Source organism: Phalangium opilio, unplaced genomic scaffold (genome assembly GCF_054372755.1).
Source record: "Phalangium opilio isolate 3A_F unplaced genomic scaffold, DU_Popi_V2 ptg000209l_1, whole genome shotgun sequence".
Taxonomy (NCBI): Eukaryota; Metazoa; Arthropoda; class Arachnida; order Opiliones; family Phalangiidae; genus Phalangium; species Phalangium opilio.
Window position 1 is genome coordinate 19,027,131 of NW_028324217.1, and position 23,275 is coordinate 19,050,405.

General features: G+C 39.1%; 3 protein-coding genes and 1 long non-coding RNA gene across 7 annotated transcripts; 3 read left to right on the plus strand and 1 right to left on the minus strand.

The window, feature by feature from the left end:
- Window positions 1–5,320: 5,320 nt before the first annotated feature.
- On the plus strand, window positions 5,321–6,624 carry LOC149621071 (poly [ADP-ribose] polymerase 1-like). Its single transcript, XM_089855892.1, has 3 exons — window positions 5,321–5,716; window positions 5,815–5,951; window positions 6,053–6,624. The coding sequence occupies exons 2-3, from the start codon at window positions 5,817–5,819 to the stop codon at window positions 6,521–6,523; spliced, it is 606 nt and encodes a 201-aa protein (XP_089712018.1). The 5' UTR covers window positions 5,321–5,716; window positions 5,815–5,816; the 3' UTR covers window positions 6,524–6,624.
- A 906-nt stretch (window positions 6,625–7,530) lies between these two features.
- Window positions 7,531–10,514, minus strand: LOC149621072 (uncharacterized). 4 transcript variants are annotated; one of them, XM_089855877.1, is made up of 3 exons: window positions 10,319–10,514; window positions 9,511–9,756; window positions 7,531–9,335 (listed from the first exon to the last, which is right to left on the minus strand). In XM_089855877.1, exons 2-3 carry the CDS (start codon window positions 9,512–9,514, stop codon window positions 8,206–8,208), a joined length of 1,134 nt encoding a protein of 377 aa, XP_089712003.1. In that variant the 5' UTR covers window positions 9,515–9,756; window positions 10,319–10,514; the 3' UTR covers window positions 7,531–8,205. The 4 variants fall into 4 exon arrangements, with proteins under 4 accessions (XP_089712003.1, XP_089712006.1, XP_089712005.1 ...); XM_089855880.1 differs by having other exon boundaries at window positions 9,639–9,756; window positions 10,319–10,513; XM_089855879.1 differs by having other exon boundaries at window positions 9,521–9,756; window positions 10,319–10,513.
- Window positions 10,515–11,766: 1,252 nt separating this feature from the next.
- On the plus strand, window positions 11,767–17,382 carry LOC149621073 (uncharacterized). Its single transcript, XM_089855848.1, has 5 exons — window positions 11,767–11,813; window positions 12,622–12,703; window positions 12,773–12,877; window positions 13,408–14,308; window positions 17,285–17,382. Exons 1-4 carry the CDS (start codon window positions 11,767–11,769, stop codon window positions 14,134–14,136), a joined length of 963 nt encoding a protein of 320 aa, XP_089711974.1. The 3' UTR covers window positions 14,137–14,308; window positions 17,285–17,382.
- A 2,733-nt stretch (window positions 17,383–20,115) lies between these two features.
- Window positions 20,116–21,341, plus strand: LOC149621074 (uncharacterized). The gene is made up of 2 exons (XR_016375561.1): window positions 20,116–20,273; window positions 20,574–21,341. It is a non-coding gene; the product is annotated as an uncharacterized LOC149621074 (long non-coding RNA).
- The last annotated feature ends 1,934 nt before the right edge of the window (window positions 21,342–23,275 follow it).

The window sequence follows — 23,275 nt, forward strand, 5'->3', positions numbered from 1 at the left end:
ATTCGTAGAATTACAACTTATGCATGGCACAGCCGCTCCTGCCGTTATTAATGCTATGAAAACAATTTTTGCGAGATTTGGTATACCGGAAGAGTTGGTTTCCGATCAAGGACCTCCCTTCACATCCGCAGCCATGAAGGACTTTTTTTCGACTTGGAGTATCACTCATAACGCCTCCTCCCCGCGCTACCCTCGCTCTAATGGACAAGTCGAGCGTGCTGTCCAGACCTTGAAGAATTCCCTCCGGAAAGCGTTGGAAGACGGTGGCGATCTTCATTCGGTACTACTCGATTATAGAATTACTCCCACCTATGGTATGCAATCGCCAGCTGAACTACTTATGGGTCGGCGTATACGATCTTTCTTACCGACTCATCCGAACAATTTAAAACCCAACTTTCCTACAAAATCAGCAACACAAGCGCTCCACCGTCGACAAGAATCTCAACGGAACTATGCGAACATCGGCACTAAACCGCTCCTTCCCTTAACGGAAAATACCCGCGTTTGGTTTCGACGAACTCCGGACGAAAAATGGAAGAAAGGACTAATCATAGCAATTGGTCCAGGACCAAGATCCTATGGTATACAATCGGAAGACGGACGCGTCTACACTAGAAACCGCTTCCATATTCGCCTAGATAAAACAACATCTCGCCTACCACAAGATGAAAGGAAGGTTGAGGATTTTTATCCTCTTGGCGCTCCCGTACAACCAACACCTCAATTAACAACGCCAAGCTCCTCCATGTTTTCGTCCCATACCCAGGCATTGCCCTTTTTTAGTAACTGACGTAAAACATGAGTTTTGCCTGATAGAGCAGGAGTGTACTTAGCTTGATAGGTCACCATGCCAAGGAACCGCAGTAGGTCTTCAGGGCTTTGAGGTTGTGGGTACTCGAGAATAGCTTGGACCTTCGCTGGATCTGGGGTAATGCCATCTTTAGTGAGAATTTGGCCGAGGTATTTGATAGAAGGTTTAGCAAGTTGGAGCTTAGCGGCATTAAACTTGAGATTAGCTCGGCGAGCTATGGTAAATACCCGTCTCAATAATTGACAATGTTCATCCTTGTCTTTTGAGCCCAAGGCAGAGTCATCATAAAAGGGATTCACGGTAGGCTCATCTTCAAAAAGATCATCCATGGCCCTCTGAAATTCTTCTGGCGCGTTATTTAGTCCAAACGGCAGGACTAGGAAACGATACCGTCCCCAAGGAGTAGCGAATGTGGTCAAGTAAGACGACTCTTCCTCCAGAGGTAATTGCCAGAATCCGTTTTTTGCATCTAGCAAAGTAAATATTGAGCAACCGTGGAGTTTGGTAAGGAGTTTATCCGGATTTGGAATCGGATAATGAGGTCTTTTGATTGCGTTATTAAGTGGCCTTGGATCAAGACAGAGGCGGACATTTGGCCCTGGTTTGGTAGTAGAGTCAATGTTTAGACCATCCAAGGGATTGGCCTTTTTCTCTACGACCGTGATGGAACTAATCCAATCAGTGGGTCGCTCAACCTTTGTAATTATTCCACTATCAAGCATCCGTTGTAGTTCGGCTTGAACTACCCCATGGAGCGCCAAGGGTATTTCGCGGGGTGCTGAGACGTGTGGTACAGCATCATCCTTTAAATGAATTTTAACCAGACGGTTTAGGCGACCTTGCCCAGTAAAAACATCTTTAAATTCATCCACGACAGACTCAGGCGTGTCATTAGACGGCTGGGGTCGTGCACCGTGTGTTGAGTTAGTAACAGACATGATACCAGAAACGGTCTGTGCTTGAGGTGGAGAGGGTTTGTTTCTGGAGAGTAGGTGCAGTTGCAAACTAGCATGCAGTCCTAAAATTGGTACAGTGTTCAAGGACGTGACCAAGAATTGGAGCGGAATGGGCGGAGCTTCAGAGGAAGGTATTTGAGCTTGAAATACGCAGGATCCAAGTATCGGCAAGTTAGTTCCGTTGTAGGTCTGTACATCTTGTGTGGTTACGCTGAGCTGTGGCTGAGGACGCCATTTCTGTAACTCACGTGCCGGTAGAACATTTACCTGCGCACCAGTATCAACCTTCAAGCGTACTGTAGTACCATCGAGAGATATGTCTTGAAACCAGTCAGCTTCTAAATCCTTCAAATTAGTAGGTACATGGAGAGCACCAATATAAAGAGTTTCTTCCGTTTTATCATCCACTGTTTCCTCGTTTGGGTCATTTATAGTGTTTAGTTCATGAATCCGACGTAGGGGCAGCTTGTTTTTGAATTTAGGCTTAGCCAGCGTGTGACACTGACTCGCCCAATGATTCTTGAAGCCACATGTAGTACAAATTTGTCCAAAGGCGGGACAGACATTTCTACCGAATACATGAGTACGGCCGCAGAATTTACAGTCTCTTGGCTTTTCTCCTGGCTTTGCCCCTTTATGCGAAGCGTTCTTGCCCCCGAAAACGGGTTGCAAAACAGTTGAGTCATTCTTGTGGAATTGTGGCCCGTTCTTTCGACGGGAGAGTGCATTTACGGAGGAGGGGGTTTCGCACATTGCGTCAGCCTGTACGCGCGAGTGTTCAGCAGCTTTGCATGCTGTTATGACATCTTGAAGAGTTATAGCCTTTCTACTGTGGTCACGGAGTAGCCGTTCTCGTAAAGCGTTATCTCTCAAACCTTGAATTAATTTGTCGCGGAGCATGCGATCTTCCAAGGCGCCATAATTACAGTCCACAATTGCTTGTCGCAAGCGTGTAGAAAATTCTTGAAAAGTCTCACCTTGTTTCTGATGTATTTCCAAGAAGATGAAAGCAGCATATATTTCATTTTGATAATCTTTAAAATGTTTATCAAATTCGTCTAGTATTTGCTTCAGAGTTACCGACGTTGCAGGAGCTATCGGTTGTAGCGTAAACGATCGGTATTGTGTCTTAAGTTCTTCCCCACAAATATGACGAAATAAAGCAGTGCGGGTCTCCTCAGTTTCAGTACTGTATTTCAAAGCTTGGACGTAATCTTCAAAATCTTGACGCCAGTAACGCCATGATTCAGCAGGGTTATTTCCCGCCACAAAAGGCTTAATCGCAGGGAGATTTGAAGCCATAGTGAATAGCGATCGGGAAACTAGGGAACTAGGGGTCCGATAGGTTAAGGCCTACTCGTAAAACAATGAAAACAATAACGAAAACACGAGAGTAAATCAGGGAACCCGAAAAACTAAGAGAAAGCGCGAGTTCGATAGCGCGATTCTGACACCATGTTACATTCTTTAGCTAAGTAAATAAAGGAACGACTCTCACTCTAGAACGCTAGGTACGGAATGATTCTTTATTGGGGGTTGTATCCAGTTCTGAGAAGCAAGGGAACATGTATAAAGTTCAGGGGGGAACTTACATAAAGTAACTTAGGAAATATATCACAGAATAGATCTTCTCTTCCATGACGTCTAGTTGTATATTACTTTTGTTTGACACTTCTTTAACAGCCGTAACATGTAAGTGACCCAAACGTTGGTGCCATAAGTCTAGTGTCTTTGACATGGCTTTGTTGGCAACCTTCTTCGGTTGTACTTCATGAAAGTAATAGAGACGTTGTTCTTTTCGTCCTATTGCTATTTGTGCTTCGTCTTTTCTTTCTATCGTCGCGGAATGTTTGTCGAGTAAGATGCTGGCGTCTTTATCAGTGATTTGGCTTGCTGGTAGGAAATTTCCCTCAAGCTCCGGGATGTACTAGCGTAAAAGTCGCTAGTTGACTTAGGCCCTTATAAAACGAATTTAATGTAATCATGAATTGGAAATAAACTAAACTTTGAATGAATGTAACCTCCATTTTCTGCCGATAACTCGATTTGCAAATCTCCAATTCCAGTTGCAGTTAATACTCCACCCCCTGCCACATCCACAGTTGCACTTTCTTCCTTGAAGGTAATGAAACTTTTCCAGCTTGACGTCATATGATCAGTGCATCCACTGTCCAACATCCAACGACCATTGGACGAAGCATGTCCATGTCTTATGGCAGTGAGAGCCGCGTGTGATATAGTTGGGTTTGCTCTGTTAGAATTTTCTTGTCTCTTGCTTACATATGTCGCCTCATGTTTTACGGAAGTCGCTTTGTACTTTCCATTCTTTTCGTCTTCTTCTCGTGTGCAGTTTCTCGCTATATGTCCAAATTCTAGACAAGTATAACATCGCAGACTAGCGTGGGATTTTGTGTCGTCAACTATACTTTCCACGTTTTTTTCTGCTGCCGTTGGACCTATGCATTCTATTTTCACGTACTGTACTTCTGCCTCTGCTATATCGTCCTGTGTTCGAATGTCTGTAGTTACTTTGTGCAGCAGGAATACATAGATTTACTACTTGGAATCCTTAAGAGGCCATTTTATGGGCCTGGGTGTCTGACTGAAAGGGGAAGCCGTGTAGAAACCGTCACCGTTGACGTCATGCATAATTTATTTGACGTATTTTGCGGCCTGCGCCGCGACTCCCACGACCTATGCGCGGTGAACCCGAATATAAACATGATCCGTCGTCTGAACAAGTAGACCAAGGATTACGTTTCTAAAAAAAGGGCGAGACTTGCTTTCCGTTAAAAACTCGATATTACTATTCTCACAGAATGGAGTAAAAATTTAATTCCTTCCACCTTTCACCAAAGTTATACAAAACCAAAACATCAGTATCCCTATTCAAAGGCTTAGGGTTTAAGGGGAGGTAAATGTCATCTTTTCCCGAAATTATTACAGCATTCGTTTTCAATACTGAATTTCGAGCTTCTAAATCGTCGACTTTAGTTAGAGTTAGAGAAATTTCCGCCTCAAAAACGTCGTTAACGTCAAACTGTTCCAGGTTCTCGCACTTTTCGACAGGCTGGGAAATAAGGATATTTTTTAAACTAGTCCTTGGGACCAGTGACCCCTCTAGTCCCCGAAATAATTAACTGGTCTCCGGACTGGTCCCAGCCTTTGTTCTCCAATAGATTTGCAATTAATAAACTGGTCCCGAGGACCAGTAACCCCCACTTTTTGAATTAAAAAACTAGTCCAAGCAATTAATAAACTGGTTTTGGACCAGAGGAAGTGTGCTATTTCCCAGCCTGCTTTTCGACCATTTCGGAGCCGAAACTGATGCAGACGACAGCTTAAGAGGTCATGATCTCGATCTGTCCCACACATTCGCATAACCAATGAGACGCGAGGAAGGAGGAGCAGGCGGTTTAAAAGTTTTTGGCGCTTCCCCTCACAGTCAATCAGATATTTGTATGGGGTCTATGGCCTCTTATAGATTCCAAGTACTAAATCTATGTATTCCTGGTGCAGCCATAGCGGAGTTACTGTGGTCTTCTTCTTTCACACTTCTTCTATACTGGTTGGTAGATTCAAGCCTTCTCTCTTCCTCGAGTAATTTCGACTTCAATGTTGATAAATCAAGGTCATTTTTATCAATTCGTAAACTTCTGACAAGAAATTCATACTCTTTCGGTAGTCTAAGAACGGCAAAACCAGCCAAGACTACTTCCTCAAATTCAAAACCAGAGTGGCTTACTTTATGGTACAGAGCACTTCTTCTAGTGAGGTATTCTCCAATACTTTCATTTTGACCATTTCCGGTGTTAACGAAATCCTTTAAAATAAGAAGTCCGTGCCACGTGTCGAAAGTAGTGTGTATATTTTTTAACGTATCCCAAATCGCTTTTGCACTTATGCATTCTGCAATGTCATCTAAACTTTCGTCATTTACAATCAGGTACATAACGTTTTCGTTTTTAAATACATCATTAACCAGAAAAGTAAACCAAATAATCAAGCTGTGCTAAATTATTCAAACCTCTTTGTATGATTTAGAGATGGATCCAGGTCCACGGTGGCGTACCGAATATGCCAAAATTGGCAGGTCATCATGCAAAAGCTGTAAAAGCAGCATAGCTAAAGATGAGCTAAGAATGGCGGCAATTGTTCGGTCACGAATGTTTGATGGAAAGGTAAATATCAAAATTGAGCATCTGATGACGCGTGTAACATTAATTTCTTATTGTGGAAACAGGTTCCAAATTGGTACCATTTTCTTTGTTTTTTCTAAAAGTTTAAAGTGTCAACTGAGGCTGACATCTCACACTTTGAGGCTTTACGTTGGGAAGATCAAGAGAAAATGAGTAAAATTTCGAGTGAGTCTCAAGCAGCAGCTGCTGCTTCAAGCAAAACCCCATCTAAAGGAACAAAGAGAAAAAGCTCCTCCATTGAAATTCAAGACTTCTCAACTGAATATGCCGAAAGTAATCGGTCATCTTGCAAAGGTTGTGGAGAAACAATCGTAAAAGATCAAGTTCACATTTCAAAACTTGACAGACAGAGTGAAAAAGCTAGACGATTTGGTCCACTACTAGCGTGGTATCACGTTGATTGCTTTGTACAAGCGAGAGAAACTTTGGAGTTTTTTGAAGATGGCTCTAAAATACCAGGATTTAAGACACTCGGTGTTGAAGATCTAAAGGCCATCAAAGAAAAAATAAAGAAAATAGAAGTCACTCCACTAAAGAAGATAAAGAAAGTGTAGCGAAGTTGTGCGACGATAAAATATTCGCTTAGCATATTGCTAAGATCACGATTAAAAGTTTAAGGGGAAAACCTCACTACAAAGAGGAATAAATATAAACACGTGGTCCGGGCTCGTTACCCTTACTTTCTCTAGCGGGGTAGCGTATAAAGATTAAAATACTATTGGTCAGTATTTCTAGGGGATTTTTAGAGAGGAAATAATTAAACGACATTGAGAGTTACCAAGGTCTTAATGTTTAATTTTAATAAACTCACTAACAAATGCATAACCAATAAACTAAAATAATAAACATGCGCGCGACCAAGAAAATAATAATAAAAATAAAACTATTCATGCACAATGAAATAATAAATTTATAAAAACAAAATGGTCATGACCCATTCTCTTACTTCTCGATAAGCGAGATATACCTATAATGGTTTCAAATGATCGTACAAAGTTTCAAAGTTTTAAAACAAATACTTCTTTTCTAGTTCCCTCACGCCAAGAAGCAGTGTAAGCACAATACAGCTCCGTGGTGTAAGTGGACTAGCCTCCCGCGTTTAGTGAACGCGAGCTCCATCTAGCGAGAACAACTCTTCTAATATGGCGATCCTTCCCCTGTGCGTTGGTTTCTCGGCAAGTATTTAATGGAATGGTCTATCAAATGCAATTCTTAGCTTTACTAGTACAATTAAATGCAAATCTTGACCCTACTAGCACAATTAAATGCAATTCTTAACATTACCAGCACAATTAAATGGAATACTTAACCTTACAATTAAAATTTCCTTCCTTTTAAAAAACAAACAAAGGAAAAAATATCATCACCTTACCACAATCTTCTCCCTTCACAGGCGAGCGAAAGATTTTATACTGCCAAAGGCGATAATGTGGCACAACAGCTACAGGAAGGTCGGACTAATAGCCCTATCGTAGATATACATCATACGATGTAGCGACATGTATAGAGATAGTTGCATTATCAGTGTCAGCGTTTCGATTAAAATTCAAAACGCAAAAACTTTCAAAGATTACCATCTTTTATTTATGTCTCCATTAAAGAGTGCAAAACAAAATTATTGAAAAAATGTAACAAGTACAATAGCAATTTTAAGGGACTTATTTAAAATTGCGTAAATTTAGAAAAACATTTCTTGAACATGAAATTAGTTGAAAATTTTGTTTGGCCAATAAAAACTACAAACACATGTTCGTTTATTTGGACTAAAGCTTTGAAAAAAATCCAACAAAACGAGTAACTTTATACAATAATCACTAAATAAGAGAAAACTAAATGTGAACAAAAAAATTAGTATGTAATTCTGTATTACTTTTGAAAAATTGTGTAGCTTTTGAAGGAAAATTCTTGAATACGAAAGTAATACTAAGATAACCATGTTTGGGTTAATTTGAAAAAATGCTTTGAAAAAAAAAAACCCTGACAAAAGGAGTAACTTTTCCTTGTCACAGTGTAATCACTAAACAATAAACAATATTTATGTAAGGATACTAAGGATGTAAGTTACAAGATGTAACTACAACTGCGCACAATTCTAAATTACTTATTTAAAAATGCTCAGTTTTTTTGAAGAAAAAAATCTGTGTACAAAATTCAACAACTTGTTTTATTTAGAAAACAAATGCACTAATTTGAAGAGGAAAAAAACCAAGTAAATATGAGTGAAGTTACACGCATTTTAAGAACAATTTGCGCAATTAAGATCCAACTCAGGAAAAAGCTGAATTAAAATACCAGTAATGGTTTCCTTCATCATTTCTTGAAAGTAAAAATTCTTCAATATCATAAGGAGGTTTTTGGCCAAGTTCTTACTGACAACAGTTCGAGCGAGGTAATATTTCAACAGATCCGTATCGTATTCAGCCAACGTTTCGATAATGGGAAGATGATCAGGAGATAACAAATTCTTGACATAGCTCTTGGGCTCAATGCTATCAATTACCATTTTGATGGACACAGCGTCTTTGTTTACAGCCAATTCAGAAGTGATGTCATCAAAGAACCTTGAATCGATAACTTTAATTAATTCTTCTCTTGGGAATCTGGTCCAACAATATCTGAACAAAATACTACAGTTGTAGCGTCTGACAAACTCGAACGCGCCATCAGCAAACTCTACCAAATCATTGCCGTTTGTAGCTTCAATGGCGCCTTCCAATTTGCCAATGTAATGGCCCAATGCCTTTAGAATATGCGTATTTCTTGGCCACGCGGAGTATGATATGTTCATCAATAACTCTTCAGGAGGTTCAAATTTGGATACTAATGCGCACATTTGCGTGTAATTTAATTGACTCAATAAATATCCCTGACCTGATACTTCTGAAAGTTGGAGAGGGTTGTTGCTTGCATAATTCGATGGTTTAAAAATAATATCCAAGGCCTCAATTTTTTCTTCTTCAGTTAAATTATTAAATAGAAATTTTACTGTTGATTTTCTAAATTCCAAACGATGAAAAACCATGACAAAAAATTGAACATCAATTGTAAAAAAAGATGGGTCTAAAAAGGAATAATCCGGCGGGGGCAGCCCTCCTACTTTATAAATCCAGTATCTAACCATCAAATATTCATTATCATGGAAATATTTTAAATGCTGTTCGTCTCTGATTCTTGGCCACAATTCCCCAATTTTATCCTCCAAACAGTACGTGCACGCCATGTAAAAACTGAATGTCAAATCGAGGTCACTTTGATTCTCTAGTAGTAATCTGGTCATCTTGGGTCGATTTAATGAGCCTTCAACAGTCCAGCTCAAATTGGAGAGTTGGTGTTCCAGGGTAATGTCAGTGATGTGGTTTTTGATTTCTAAAAGCCAATGATATATTTCATTTCCTACATCATTCAATATCATTAGGGTAATTTCTTTAAAAAGTGTTGGTATGTTGGAACGCTTCAATTCGTCAATTGCTCCGTCGTTCAGTGACTCGAGGTTTAACCGAAAACGCAGAGGATATCGCGAGGATTTTTTAATTGAACTAACCCATACTAACGAGGCGAATTTAGTCAGGGCTTGGCGTTGTAGCGAAATTGCAGGCAGCTTGGCAAGCTCCATTTCGAATCGTTCAATACGGCTTTTAATAAATGGGCGTATTCCCTATGTGTACATACTTGATGTATCGAATCTTCAAAATTTCCAATAGTGAGTAATAGTGTTAACTAAATGTTTTCGATATGAATCTTCAATCTAATCATCAGGAATTATCGCTTTTGTTGCAATGCGACTGACCTAAAACCATAAAAATTAAATAAGAACTAGAGGTTATTTCTTTCATGCAAAAGCAAGAAAAAAACATGCATTACTGCAGTTATCACTAAATAAAAAATGCATTAATGCAGTTATTGCAAAATAAAACATTCCAAAAGGGATTTCAAAAATGAAATACAACTCCATGCATCTTACAAGAAGATAGATTGCTAAAACGCATCACGATGGTACCCATAGTTAATTGTAATTACCGACAATTATCTTCAATTTTTCTAACTTCAGAGCTTCAAACAACGGTTTAAAATATGTGTGGATTTAACAGTCACAGTAAAACGTTAAGAGTATGATGAAATACTAATTAAACTATTACACCAACTGAAATATTTAAGTTAATGCCAAAATTAAAGGAAATGCCACCCCACATGTCTCCCAAAACAAGCTCTAATTTCCTTCTAGAAAACAGATGAGAATTTGAGAAAGGACTCTGTTTCCGCCCAAACGCCAAGTTTTCCAGCACAAAATAAACACCTATATTGTCGTTTCGGCAGAAAAGTAAATTAAGGAAAAAAGTAATTATAAAAACCTTTGCAAGTAGCCAATTCCGAACACTCGATGAATACTTTACTATTTACATTAAACGACGTGTTTTTAACAGACAATATTCAGCGGCATGCCACGTTTTACCGCTTTTTTTTGAAGCAGACGACTGAAGACGGCTTTGTTTGCAGGCTTGGAAATAAGGTTTATTTCTGAAGTTCTGAACTAGTCCTCCAGACCAGTGACCCCTGATGTCTTAAATTTGAAACTGGTCCCGGGACCAGTGACCCTTCCCCTATTTATTTTTCTACTGGTCCCAGGACTTGTGGTCGTTCTCTCTTCTAAAAAAATCTCTCTCGAGTTGTATACACAACTGGACTCCTGGAGTCGAAATTTATGTTAAAATGAAAGTAATTAAAGAGGTCCCCATATCAATTTTTAATAAAAGTAGGAATTAATAAACTCGTCAATGTGACCAGTGACCCTCACGTTTTGAATAAAAAAAGTGGTCCAAGCTATTAATAAACTGGTTTTTGACCTGTAAACCTGTCTTATTTCCTAGTCTGTTTGTTTGGTCACTTTCAGCGTGGGAAATAAGGTGGTGGCACAGGGCAAATGACCAGTTTAAAAATTGCCTGGACCAGTATAAAAATTAAATCAGAGGGGGGTCAGTGGTCCACAGGACCACTAAGAAAATTAAAGGGTTTCCAGAGTCCAGACATTAGGTAATATATTGTAATTATCCACATCTTCAATTTAGTAGACGACGCGGCCTGGTCAGTGGTCATGGACCTGTTTATTTATTCCAAGCTAGAGGGGTCGCTGGCCCAATGTCCAGCTTAAAACAAATCCTTATTTTCCACCCTGTCAAAGATCGTAACGAAGTCTGTGGCAGTCTGGGAAATAGCACACTTCCTCTGGTCCAAAACCAGTTTATTATTGCTTGGACTAGTTTTTAAATTCAAGAAGTGGAGGTTACTGATCCTCAGGACCAGTTTATTAATTGCAAAACTATAGGAAAACAAAGGCTAGGACCAGTCCAGAGACCAGTCTATTATTTCAGACAGGGTCACTGGTCCAAAGGACTAGTTTAACAAAATATTTCCCAGACTGGTCACTCTGTGGGCTTTGGAAAAAGTTAAAGCTGTCTGCTAGACGTTCTCTTTACTTTTCTACGGTAACGGTTCATCATATAATAATAATTTATTGATTATCAAAAAGAGTATCCATGTACAAGAAAAGCTCTTAATAAAATTGGAAGCTTTTTCTCCCAAAATCCCGAAAAACATAAAAAACGGAACAGTGTGAGTAACTGTGAAAGAAAAACGTTCATATAAGCCTTGACTGGTAAGAATCTATATTGAACTGAGGGGAAAACGCTGAATCTTTGTTTAAGGCCATATGTTTTTAATTATCATTAAAATGTTACGTATGTTATCTAAACAGGGAATTTCTATAAAGTATGATCAGAAGAAAATATTTTCTTCTGGTATGATGGATTTTGTGAAGGATTGTCGTGTTATGGTCAAACGTTTAAGCTGGTAAGTGATGAATAAATTGTAACTTGGATGTCAACAAGGCATATTACGGATCCAAACCTATCAAAACTATTATGCCTTGAAAAGAAAAAGATCTTTCTTGCTATTTTAAAAGTAAAAAATACTAGCAGAATAAATAATTTATACGAAGCTGGTTGTATTCAAAAAATCATGGGTTTGAGGAATTCCCTAATCTTGAAGGAAGTTGCAGTGTCAATTGTCACAATCTTTTGAACTAGCTAAGCATGTTTTTCTAAGCTTTGATAGCGAAAGCTACAATGTATTGGGAAACAGGGTTCGTACACGACCTGGAAAACCTGGAAAAGTCAGGGAAATTGAAAATGGGCCTAAAAGGTCAGGGAAAAGTCAGGGAAATTGAAAATGGGCCTAAAAAGTCAGGTAAATGTCAGGGAAAAATATATTGGTGGGAAATTGATAGTCTGGATAACAGTATAAGGGTGACCAAAAAAGTGTTGTCTGAGACTTGAGCAGAACCCCAAATTGGCGGAGCTCGCTTCGCTCGCTCCGGTTATTTATGATTTACTTATGGTTAAATTTAAACGAATTAATTGGCTTCTCTTTGTAACAATGATAACTCGTGCAAAAATGATTCGAGTGAATTTAGATTGGTTTTCATATATTTAAGCCTTGTAAGTTATTGCATATGGTCAGGGAAATTTGTGGAATTTAGTCAGGGAAAACCTGGAAAAGTCAGGGAATTTCATTCCAAAAATTTTGTACTAACCCTGGGTGGGAAACCTTTCTTGTTACATGTTCGTTTTCTTCTGTTTGAAAAGAAATTTTATTTTAGGGAAGATTTACAATTTCACAAACTCTCGGAACAAAATTCCGAAATGAGTTTAGTAAATCTTCAAAGGGTGGCGATCAAAGAGGTATTGGCGAAATTATTGCAATATTGGCTGTTAAAGGCAAATATAAAATTAGGGAAACTTTGTTTTTAGGAAATGAAGACTGAGGAAGATTGTAATTATGATCACTTGAGTAAAGATGATCTTATCAAAGAAGTTAAAGCCAGGGATGATCGAGTCAGGGAACTGGAAGCCGAGGTATTTATTACTAGTGTGAAATTAAGCACAGAAATGGGAGACCCTTTTGGTAGCATAGCCCACTTTCAATGTACAGGATGAGTTGTCGAATCTTATATCCCTTAAAGTAGAACCAAACTCTGTGGGTGGGTGAATAATTAGGCTTATTTGTGAGAATACCAATCAGGATTGGCTCTGTTCTGTTGGTAACACATCCCTCTTTAGCAACAAAGAAATCCAACAAGGACCTTTGTTCTATCTTGCTTGCCCCTTTAAAATGTCTTCAGCCAATGAAAGTCCAAAGAATATTTACTGTTAAAATGAAATCTTATTTTGTTTAGCGTAATGTTTTAATTTCAAACATGGGAAAAGAGAGAGTGAAAACAACGTTAACGATAAATAAACAAATAGACGAAATTGAAAGACTCAATAGGGTCAATAAAGAGTTGGAAAGAAGAATCAAAGATCTGATGGTATGCAACATTTTTCACTTTCATAATCAATTGGAAAGAGTTAATCCAAAGGTTAAGAGTTGATTGTTTGAAAAATAGGAGAAAAGTGGAATGGATCAATTAGCCAACAGGGAATTAGTGAAATCTGAACCCGTTGAAAATGATTCGGGAATTAATGGCCACGAGTTATCTCTTCCAATTGTGATGCACAGTGTCGAAGCTGTCAATGTCCAAGGCATGCTGGGTAGAGAAGATATTAGTGAAGAATCGCCGGATTCTGAGCCTCAATATGTTGCGGAGGTTGGCAATGCAAACAACGAAACTGAAATTATCCCAAAAAAGTCTAAAAATGCGGGGTTTATAACGCGAATTACAAATGTATGTGTCCCTAAATTGATATACAGTGACAATTCGCCACTTTGTGTGCCTTCGCCGAAGCTTGAGGTCGAAAACCAATTGAAAATGCCTCTCGACACAACGAAGGAAAGTGATTCGTCACGAGAACCTCTTGAGAACAATAATACAATTATCGATTCTTATCGCAAATCACAAAGTGTTTCAACAGAGGGAGAAACTGACGAAAGAACAACTCGATCGAAGGAATTTCGTGTTCCTGAATTGAATGTTGAAGTCGAAAAACACTTGGATCTTTCTCTTGGCACAAATGTCGAATGTGGTTCACTAGAATTAACCGTAGAAAACGATCTCGATGATAACCAATCCAGAATAACCTGGACAGGTGCGAAGAAAACTGATGGACAAAATCGAAGTATGGTGCTGTGTTTGCCAAAACTGAAGCGTGTTGATCCAATGAGTGTGCCAGCGTGAGTTCCTAAACCTGTACGTAGCCCAAATGAACTATCAGAATTGACCTCCGTCTCTATGGAAATCAATTTACCCGAAGTTCCGATTGAAGTCGGAAATAATAGTACGGTGTCCAACTCGGAGACATTTCAAGATATCGCTCCAAAGAATTCCGAATCGCGTTGTTCGGAAATTGGTAAGTCATTTTATACTTTAATAATCTGTGTGCCTAGTGTTTGGTTTCTTATTCCTACCCCCAATGGGGGAAATATGCTAATCAATCATTTCCACCTTCTCGGTGTATTGTCTAATGGCGTTTTCCACATAACTGCTCTGAGATCGCTCTCGATTTGCTCTACACGACATGAAATGCGCTTCATTTCTTGAGCTGCGTTAACGATTGTCTTTTTCCCTCCTAATCGGCGATACAAATTTAACGAGCTATCAATTCTGTACAGATTAGCACCGATGGTATCTGGGGTCCAGCGCTCGGTAAATGGAAAATGGAAATCCGAGCGCGAGCAGATCTAGCGCCCTTGAGCGCTAAGTTGAATACGCTATTGGCAATGCTGCTATCTAGGTCAAAAACTGAAAAAACCTATTTAATACTCGTGGTAAAAGCAGGCAGATCCCTATTCCAGGATTCGTGCAGAACTTGTATATAAAAATTGGGAAATATCTCGAGGATTCTAGGTGTGTCGTCATAAGTTTCCAACTTGGATTTTTATCCGAAAATATCGTTCGACGAGCTCTACTTTCCATCTCTCCTCCACTTTAATTCAGAACTAGCTTTTACCCGCGGCGTCGCTCGCGTGTAATATGAACTTGCATGAAAATGATATAAAGAATGGTTAGATTTTACTGATGACTAACCTTTTTGTAGCACCCTAGGAGCGAAGGACTCGGCGTTGCCCGTCAGCCCGTCGGGACATTTTTATTACTTTTCATGCTTACATTATTCCATAAAGAATTGTTTTAAAATTTTTGGCCGCCATTTATAAAGATGACAACAAATCGAACACAAAAGACCATTCAGCCCGTCTATAGGATAAAGGAAACCAGTGTACAAAATATTTGTGAAATCGGTTGAAACGCTCTGACTTTGTTGCATAGAGAAGATTTTTTACATTTCTGGGCGCCAATTATTAAGCTGGCGGCAGATTGGAAATATCTATCTTGGTACGAGCCTATACTGCTTATGAGTAACGTTCCTGCAAATTTTCAGCCTTGTAGGGCAAGCGGTTTGGGCTGGACGTAGATTATCTGTCAGTCAGTCAGGTCTTCGATTTATATAGATAAGGAAGATATGGTTGAAAAGGCCTTAAATGTAATGAGTTTTTTTTTAAACTTGTTTTGTCATCCTCGCTGTAGCTTATTCGAACCAATTATGCAAAACAATTTCTTAGGTACAAGATAAACATTTTACGTTCCAACGCTAAATTGTTATTTCAACATTTCCCAGGTTAAATGATTCGCCTGGGGTGTTAATATAAGAAAATGTTAAACAACACTACTGTCTTCTCGCCTATGCTTTTGTCAAAGAGGCTGTCCTTATCCATGATTAATTTATTTAATGAATGAATTAAATTCCCGCTAAAACTAAGGACGTTTTCAAAAACGTTCAAATCAGTAAAAATATCCGAATGGATTTTTAACATATTTCGAAAAACGAGTGAACTCTACCGATAAAATCAAATAGTGTTCAGCTTTTGGACCTTTCGCCTCGCAGCAAGAGAGTCCCGGGTTTGATCCCGGACTGTGGCACGGGGTGGAAAACCTGGATACAAACCCTTCTGCATAGAGTTCTGAAAGTTGTCTCCCCACTTCTTAAAGGAGTTTTCCGCGCGGTGTTACCCGCTTTCTCCTTCCCATCGAAACTTGCTGAGGTTAATGGCAATACTTAGTATAGGGAGCTGTCGGTAAGCTGTGGCGTAGGAGCTAGCCACCACCTCTCTATGCATTGAAATCGTGACCCATTGAAATATAGCCCACTGGGTGTTATGGACGCGCAATAAAGCTAGATTATCATGTATCAGAACCTTTAAAATGTCCTCTTTCGCAAGGGTCTTCACTCCTTTCTTATCGCTTGTACCATAAGAAAATAAAGTATAGCTCTCTATAAGTATGAAACGTACTACAGCATTTGCTTCCAAATTTGGCGCGCTTCCTATTTATGACCCGTGGGAGAAGTTTTGGTACTACGAGTAAAGGGGGCGAAACCGCCACCGCCACCTTAAGTGTCCGCGAAAAACACGATGGGCCGGGGAATTTTGGCCACGCCCGTAGAGACACGAGACACTCCTTACCTTGCCTTGGTCGTCGAAATCTCGCACCATCTATTAATTTATTATGATAATTCTGGCATGCACATAATCAGTTATAATTATCATAATAATAACTTTAAGACCTTGAACGATTTAATTACAATATAAAATTTGAAAATTTTCTAAACAAGTATTTCATCTTTTTTAACGCCATAAGTTCCTAATAGGTGGATTTAGAAACTTTTTAAAAATTTCAATGAAAGAAAATGCTGTTTACATGGCTTAAATGAAGAGTTTCATACTTATAGGGAGCTATATATTATTTTCTTATGCTGGTACTTATTTTCAATAAAAATTCGGAGTTTATTTGTTGCTGGATAAAATTAGATATTGTTTCTGGTTACGCAGATTTTTGTAACAATAAGTTTTATCTATCGAAGGTATATTCACATTAGTTATTTTTAATTATGTGTCAATTGTACTTTATTTCACACCACAGAAGTGGAAAATATAACAGTCGGGGGTGCCATTTACAAAGTGAAAACTAGACCTGACAAGAGAGAGGGGGTGCAATAACGAAATAAATTGGTAACTTGTGTTCACCCAGTATCAGCTTGTATTTGATTATCCTAACATCCGTTGAACATGAAAATACGACCTTTCTAGTTTCGCGCCAAGGTTTCTCGTGCATTTCAGTTGATGTTCGTTCATCCCCTTTTCGTTGACGAGGTCGTTTACTCATCGGCTAACGCCTTGATCAGCACTGTTTCTTTTCTTTAAGACTGAGTTTTCGTAGAGGCCTTAGCATTACATTTTTTATGAAGTGCGCTGAATGTTAATGTTTTTTTGATGCTATATTGTAAATGGAATGTTTGTCGTTTTTATATTTCGTTAATAATTTTCTGCAGAAAAATTCAAGAAGAAACGTTCAACTCGGATCAAATATTCTGCTGAATATAAAAGGGGTCCACAACGTCACATTAAAAAGGGTAACGAAGAAAAACGCTTCAAATGTGATCAATGTGACTATGCAAGTACGTGGAAGAAGGATTTGATCAGACATCAACGCATTCACAGTGGTGAAAAACCCTTCAAATGTGATCAGTGTGACTATGCCAGCACAGTGAAGATTAATTTAGTCGCGCATAAACGCATTCACAGTGGTGAAAAACCCTTCAAATGTGATCAATGTGACTATGCAAGTACGTGGAGGAGTTATTTGACAGAACATAAACGTAGAAGGCACATGACTGACTAAATGGATTTGAAGGCTGCTAGACCATGTAAAATTTCTTTTTAATCGTAACATGAAAATTTTAAAAAATATTTTTGGACAAAAACTTTTATCTTTCATCCTTTTCTGTAATGAATGGGCCGTAACTGCTAATGCTAAAATAAAAAAAAAAAATAGAGAGACGCCTCATTATCTTGTTGTGGTTGCAAGGCTAGAGAATTGCCAATTGCACAAATGGGGAGGAGGCAATTAATTCCACGAACATCTGTTAAACATTTTGAGGGAAAAATTGAACGACCATTTCGTGATTATTTGGTCTCGGGACTATTTGGTATCGTGATTATTTGGTCTCGTGATTATTTGGTATCGTGATTATTTGGTCTCGGGACTATTTGGTATCGTGATTATTTGGTCTCGGGACTATTTGGTATCGTGATTATTTGGTCTCGGGACTATTTGGTATCGTGATTATTTGGTTACCTAATTAGTTGCCTCCTTTTCCAAAGCAATGGTCCCAATAATTTATCGCCACCTTTTCCAAAATATTCTCCTATTAATTAGTTGCCACCTTTTCCAAAACATTCTCCTACTAATTAGCTACCACCTTTTCCAAAACATTCTCCTACTAATTAGCTGCCACCTTTTCCAAAATATTCTCCTAATAGTTAGCTGCCACCTTTCCAAAATATTCTCCAATTAATTAGCTGCCACCTTTTCCTAAATATTCTCCAATTAGTTAGCTGCCACCTTTTCCAAAATATTCTGCTATTAATTAGCTGCCACCTTTTCCAAAACATTCTCCTACTAATTAGCTACCACCTTTTCCAAAACATTCTCCTAATAGTTAGCTGCCACCTTTTCCAAAATATTCTCCAATTAATTAGCTGCCACCTTTTCCTAAATATTCTCCTATTAATTAGCTGCCACCTTTTCCAAAATATTCTGCTATTAACTAGCTGCCAACTTTTCCAAAATATTCTCCTATCAATTAGCTACCACCTTTTCCAAAACATTCTCCTACTAATTAGCTCCCACCTTTTCCAAAATATTCTTCTAATAGTTAGCTGCCACCTTTTCCAAAATATTCTCCAATTAATTAGCTGCCACCTTTTCCAAAATATTTCTATTATTGCTAATAAATTGTTCGTGGTAAGAGGCGGGCTTTTAATACTCATATAAATAATCTTCTTACCCCCAAACAATGTTGGGTTGGGTTAGGTCCCGAGGCCCATTTGTCCCGAGACCCAATTGTCCCGAGACCCAATTGTCCCTAGACCCAATTGTCCCGAGACCCAATTGTCCCGAGACCCAATTGTCCCGAGACCCAATTGTCCCGAGACCCAATTGTCCCGAGACCCATTTGTCCCGAGACCCATTTGTCCCGAGACCCATTTGTCCCGAGACCCATTTGTCCCGAGACCCATTTGTCCCGAGACCCAATTGTCCCGAGACCCATTTGTCCCGAGACCCAATTGTCCCGAGACCCATTTGTCCCGAGACCCATTTGTCCCGAGACCCATTTGTCCCGAGACCCAATTGTCCCGAGACCCATTTGTCCCGAGACCAAATCGGCGAGACCATAACGGCGAGACCGAATTGTCGCGTACCGCATGGAGGGAGGGTGAAACCCAGCTCCGTTTACTGGCAGGTCCAACTGTGAAGTTTCCCCCCTTCAACTGATATAGCTCTATAGTGAAAGAATTACGAGGAAAACTGGGTTGGTAGCGCACCCAACGGCGAAAGTCGGAACTAGGGGCGATTTTGCTAGTCGTTTTTTAACATGGGGCTCGGGTGAAGCTGGCAGGCCTTGTACCGCCGAAAGAAGATTATCTAAGTTGGCCATGGGATGTTGGGATAGGCATCTGCAGGGTGGGAAATAAGGATATTTTTAAAACTGGACACTGGGCCAGCGACCCCCCCCCCTGACCTGGAAAAAATAAACTGGTCCATGACCAATGACCAGGGCACGTCAAGGTCAGGGGGATCGCTGGACTAATGTCCAGTTTAAAAAATTCTTATTTCCCACCCCGCAGACGTGCCACACGCATTCTTTTCTTATCTTAATACCACCCCAGCAGGGTTGGAAATAAGACAGGTTTACAAGTCCAAAACCAGTTTATTAATTGCTCGGACCAGTTTATTTATTCCAAAACTTGGGGTCAGTGGTCCCAGGGACCACTTTATTAATTATGGTTTTTGGAAAAAATAGACGGTAGGACCAGTTTATTAATTCGGGGTTCCTTATTAGAATTTTTTTAGCTCAGCACATTTTCTACCAATTCTACCAGAGGTGGATTAGGGGAAGTTACGAAAGAGGCCGAATTTCTGGATGGGCAAATGCTTTATAATAGCGATGGGGGAACATAGAGCTACTCTTTATTTTTTAGCCCCCCAAAAATGAGAGAGAATTCGCGAGGATAGCAGGGTAACGATATCGCCACCTAACGGATCGAAAATAGCGTCTGCTTAGTTTAGTGTATGATGTACAAGGCTTACTCAGTCAAGAGTCGTTTATAGTTAGAAATGGAACAATCGTCGGGAGGCGCGGACTTTCCCATTATTAAGAAGTTAATAGAACAATTTGAAAATGATCTCAGCTATTTTGTGACTTCCTCTGAAACTAGAGTAGCGTTGGTGGCCCAACTTTTAAGTTCCAAAGCAGGGTAAATACCTTTCCGTTTAACATCCGATTTCTTTGGTGGTATTGTGATTTGTGACGGGGTTTATTAAAGTCAAGCACTGGGTTGAAACTGATTTAAAGCGCGGCAAAGGCTTAGCTATCTTTTCCGATTTTTCGCTACTTTTTGTCGGTTTTTTTTATCTATGTTACAACCTACAGACTTATTTCTCATATTTTGTTTGACCATTAAATAAAAATTACATTGAGTTGATACTTCTTCATAACTTTTAGAGCTGTTAATACTCATAATAGACTAATGGCACCCCATGTTATTTCCCCATAGAGATTATTACAGTCGAAGGCAGAGGGTTGCCATTACCCTATAGGTCGCGAAGAGTTTTCAAGCTTAACTTCGGAGGCCATTTTCTCAATTTCCCGTGTTACTTCTCTTAACATCCACCAGGTAAGAGACCTTAATCTTACTCCGTTGATAGCGGGGAGGAATTTTAACCCACCCAGCCGTTCCTCTTCCTCTCTCTCGTAAATAAAATGCCCCACAGTGAGCCCTATGGCTCGTTCATAACTTCCCCTAATAGTACAGTCATTTTAGTCCAAAAATAGAGGGAACCCGCAACAAATTGAAACAAAGCTGAAAATTTCAGATCTTATAGATTTTTGGGCGCTCTTTAACGTGGTGTGGTCTCCCACACTCTCCCATTGGAGGAATTTCCGCCATATTGGAAAATGGCGGACAAAATCGAGAAAACGTTCAATAACTCCGGTTCTACTTAACCGATTAACACGTAATTAGGGTTGAATTGTAGATCACATTCAAACACATAATTCATCTCATAAGATATGTTGTTCTACAACTAACCGGAAGTTCACAATCTGACTCTGAAGATTAGCCTCATATAAAAATGGGAATTTAAAGCATTTTATGGTTTCTATATTCAGAATACATTTACAAAATCGAGAAAAAGTTTAATAACTCTGGTTCTACTAACCTGATTAACACGTTATTAGGTTTCAATTGTAGATTACTTTCAAACACATAATACATCTAAAAGATACGTTGTCCTACAACTAACCGGAGGTTCACAATCCAGCCCGGAAGGTAAGGCAAATCTAATTTTTGAGTATTTCGAAACGGTTTCAAGCGAAATAAATGCAAAGCGGGTTTTAAACCTAAAATATATTATTCCCATTATATTTTTACCTCTTTAAGTGACGATGACGTCAAGGAGAGATATTATTCTGGACGTGAATTGGGGAGGGTGTCTGTCTGTGTGTGCTGGTCACCGCGTTTGCAGTTGGCAAATCGGAGCAAACGTGTTCGCAGTATAATTTTTGGCTTCTACTCCCAACGTTAGGATCAAGAAGTGCGTGGCGATAGGATTACGAAAAACGTCTAGCCTCCCAATTGCAGGGCCTCAACCAAAGGTTCATGCAATTGCGGATTTTTTATCATTTATTGTGAATCAATCCCCTTATATACCCTAAATTTCCAAAAATTGTTAAAGAGGCATACGGTAGAATTCAAACGTCAACAATAGCTATGTTAAAATTATTTTAGGAATTAAGTTTCTTAAAACGACTTCAGTAGAATAACGTTAAACTACTGACGACTAAAGTAAGTAATATCAATTATATTTTCTTAATTATTTAAGAATAACCTCTTAATTGTGTCTCGTATCGGAAAGGTTTATTTTGCTTTACCAACTTGTATATTAGTATATTTATCAATATTGGTTAAGCTTAAGTTTAATCATAGTCCTCTACTTGAGGTTGAGCCTCAAAATCTCAATGTTCATTTGAACAAGATACTCCCTTGCATTGTCTACAAATTGAAGAACAGACTGGACCAGTTTTACCGCATTCACATTTCAAGTCACAGACTTCCTTGCACTTACGAGGGATCATCTGCAGAAGCTCAACTGGAGCAGGTTGTAGAGTGGTAACGATTGGCTTGAGTTCAGATCCTACCTGTCTCCAACCCCATTCTCTAGCATTTAGGCTGCTTCCAAGCCACGTTTGAACTCGGTGATAAACTCTTATTTGAATGCTGCTTTGCTGCCGCACTTGTTGGTGGAAGAGAAGCTAATTCAAAAGCTCAATTCCATAATCTTCAATTAAAGTATACACTTGGTTATGTCAACTTTGTTTCACACGCTTTAACTCAACTTTAGCCGTATTGACAAGTGTGGGCGAACAAGGTATATATTAAAACATTAAGTTTTATGATGGTACAAAGGCTGTTTTACCCTATCCCGTACTATACATTATATCTCTTGTCAGAAAAGAAACCAAATTTGTCAGTAATAGGAACTATATGTTTAATTTTGGAAACGTATTCTGAAAATATAGAAACCATAAATGCTTTAAATCCCCATTTTTTACACGAGGCTAATATTCAGGGTCAGATTGTGAACTTCCGGTTAGTTGTAGGGCAAAATATCTCAAGAGATGAATTATGTGTTTGAAGGTGATCTACAATTGAAGCCTAATTACGTGTTAATCGGTTAAATAGAACTGGAGTTATTAAACGTTTTCTCGATTTTGTCCGCCATTTTCCAATATGGTGGAAATTCCTCCAATGGGAGAGTGTGGGAGACCACACCACGTTAAAGAGCGCCCAAAAATCTATAAGATCTGAAATTTTCAGCTTTGTTTCAATTTGTTGTGGGTTAAAACCTATTTTTCCTGTACTATAATCCACCTCAGGTATTTCGACAAGTTAAAGTCGCGAGTCAGAAAGTTAAAGTTCTTTCACTACACTACCGAAACGGTAAAATTACCCGTACGTGACGAAGTTTTACTTCAGGAGTTTCGAGAGTCAGTCAGGTTGACCCCCAGCGTCGGGTCCAGTAGGCAACTCTGCCTTCTTTTTTGAGACGCCAGGCTTTTATAACTTTATGGCGACTTCAGGCGCACCAATCATTTTCGCTAAAAATCTTTCGGCTCCTCCAATCATTGAGCGAGGCTCGTCAACAAGTTTTTTCATCATATACTAGTATTTTTTACAGGTTGCATTGGGGTCAGGGC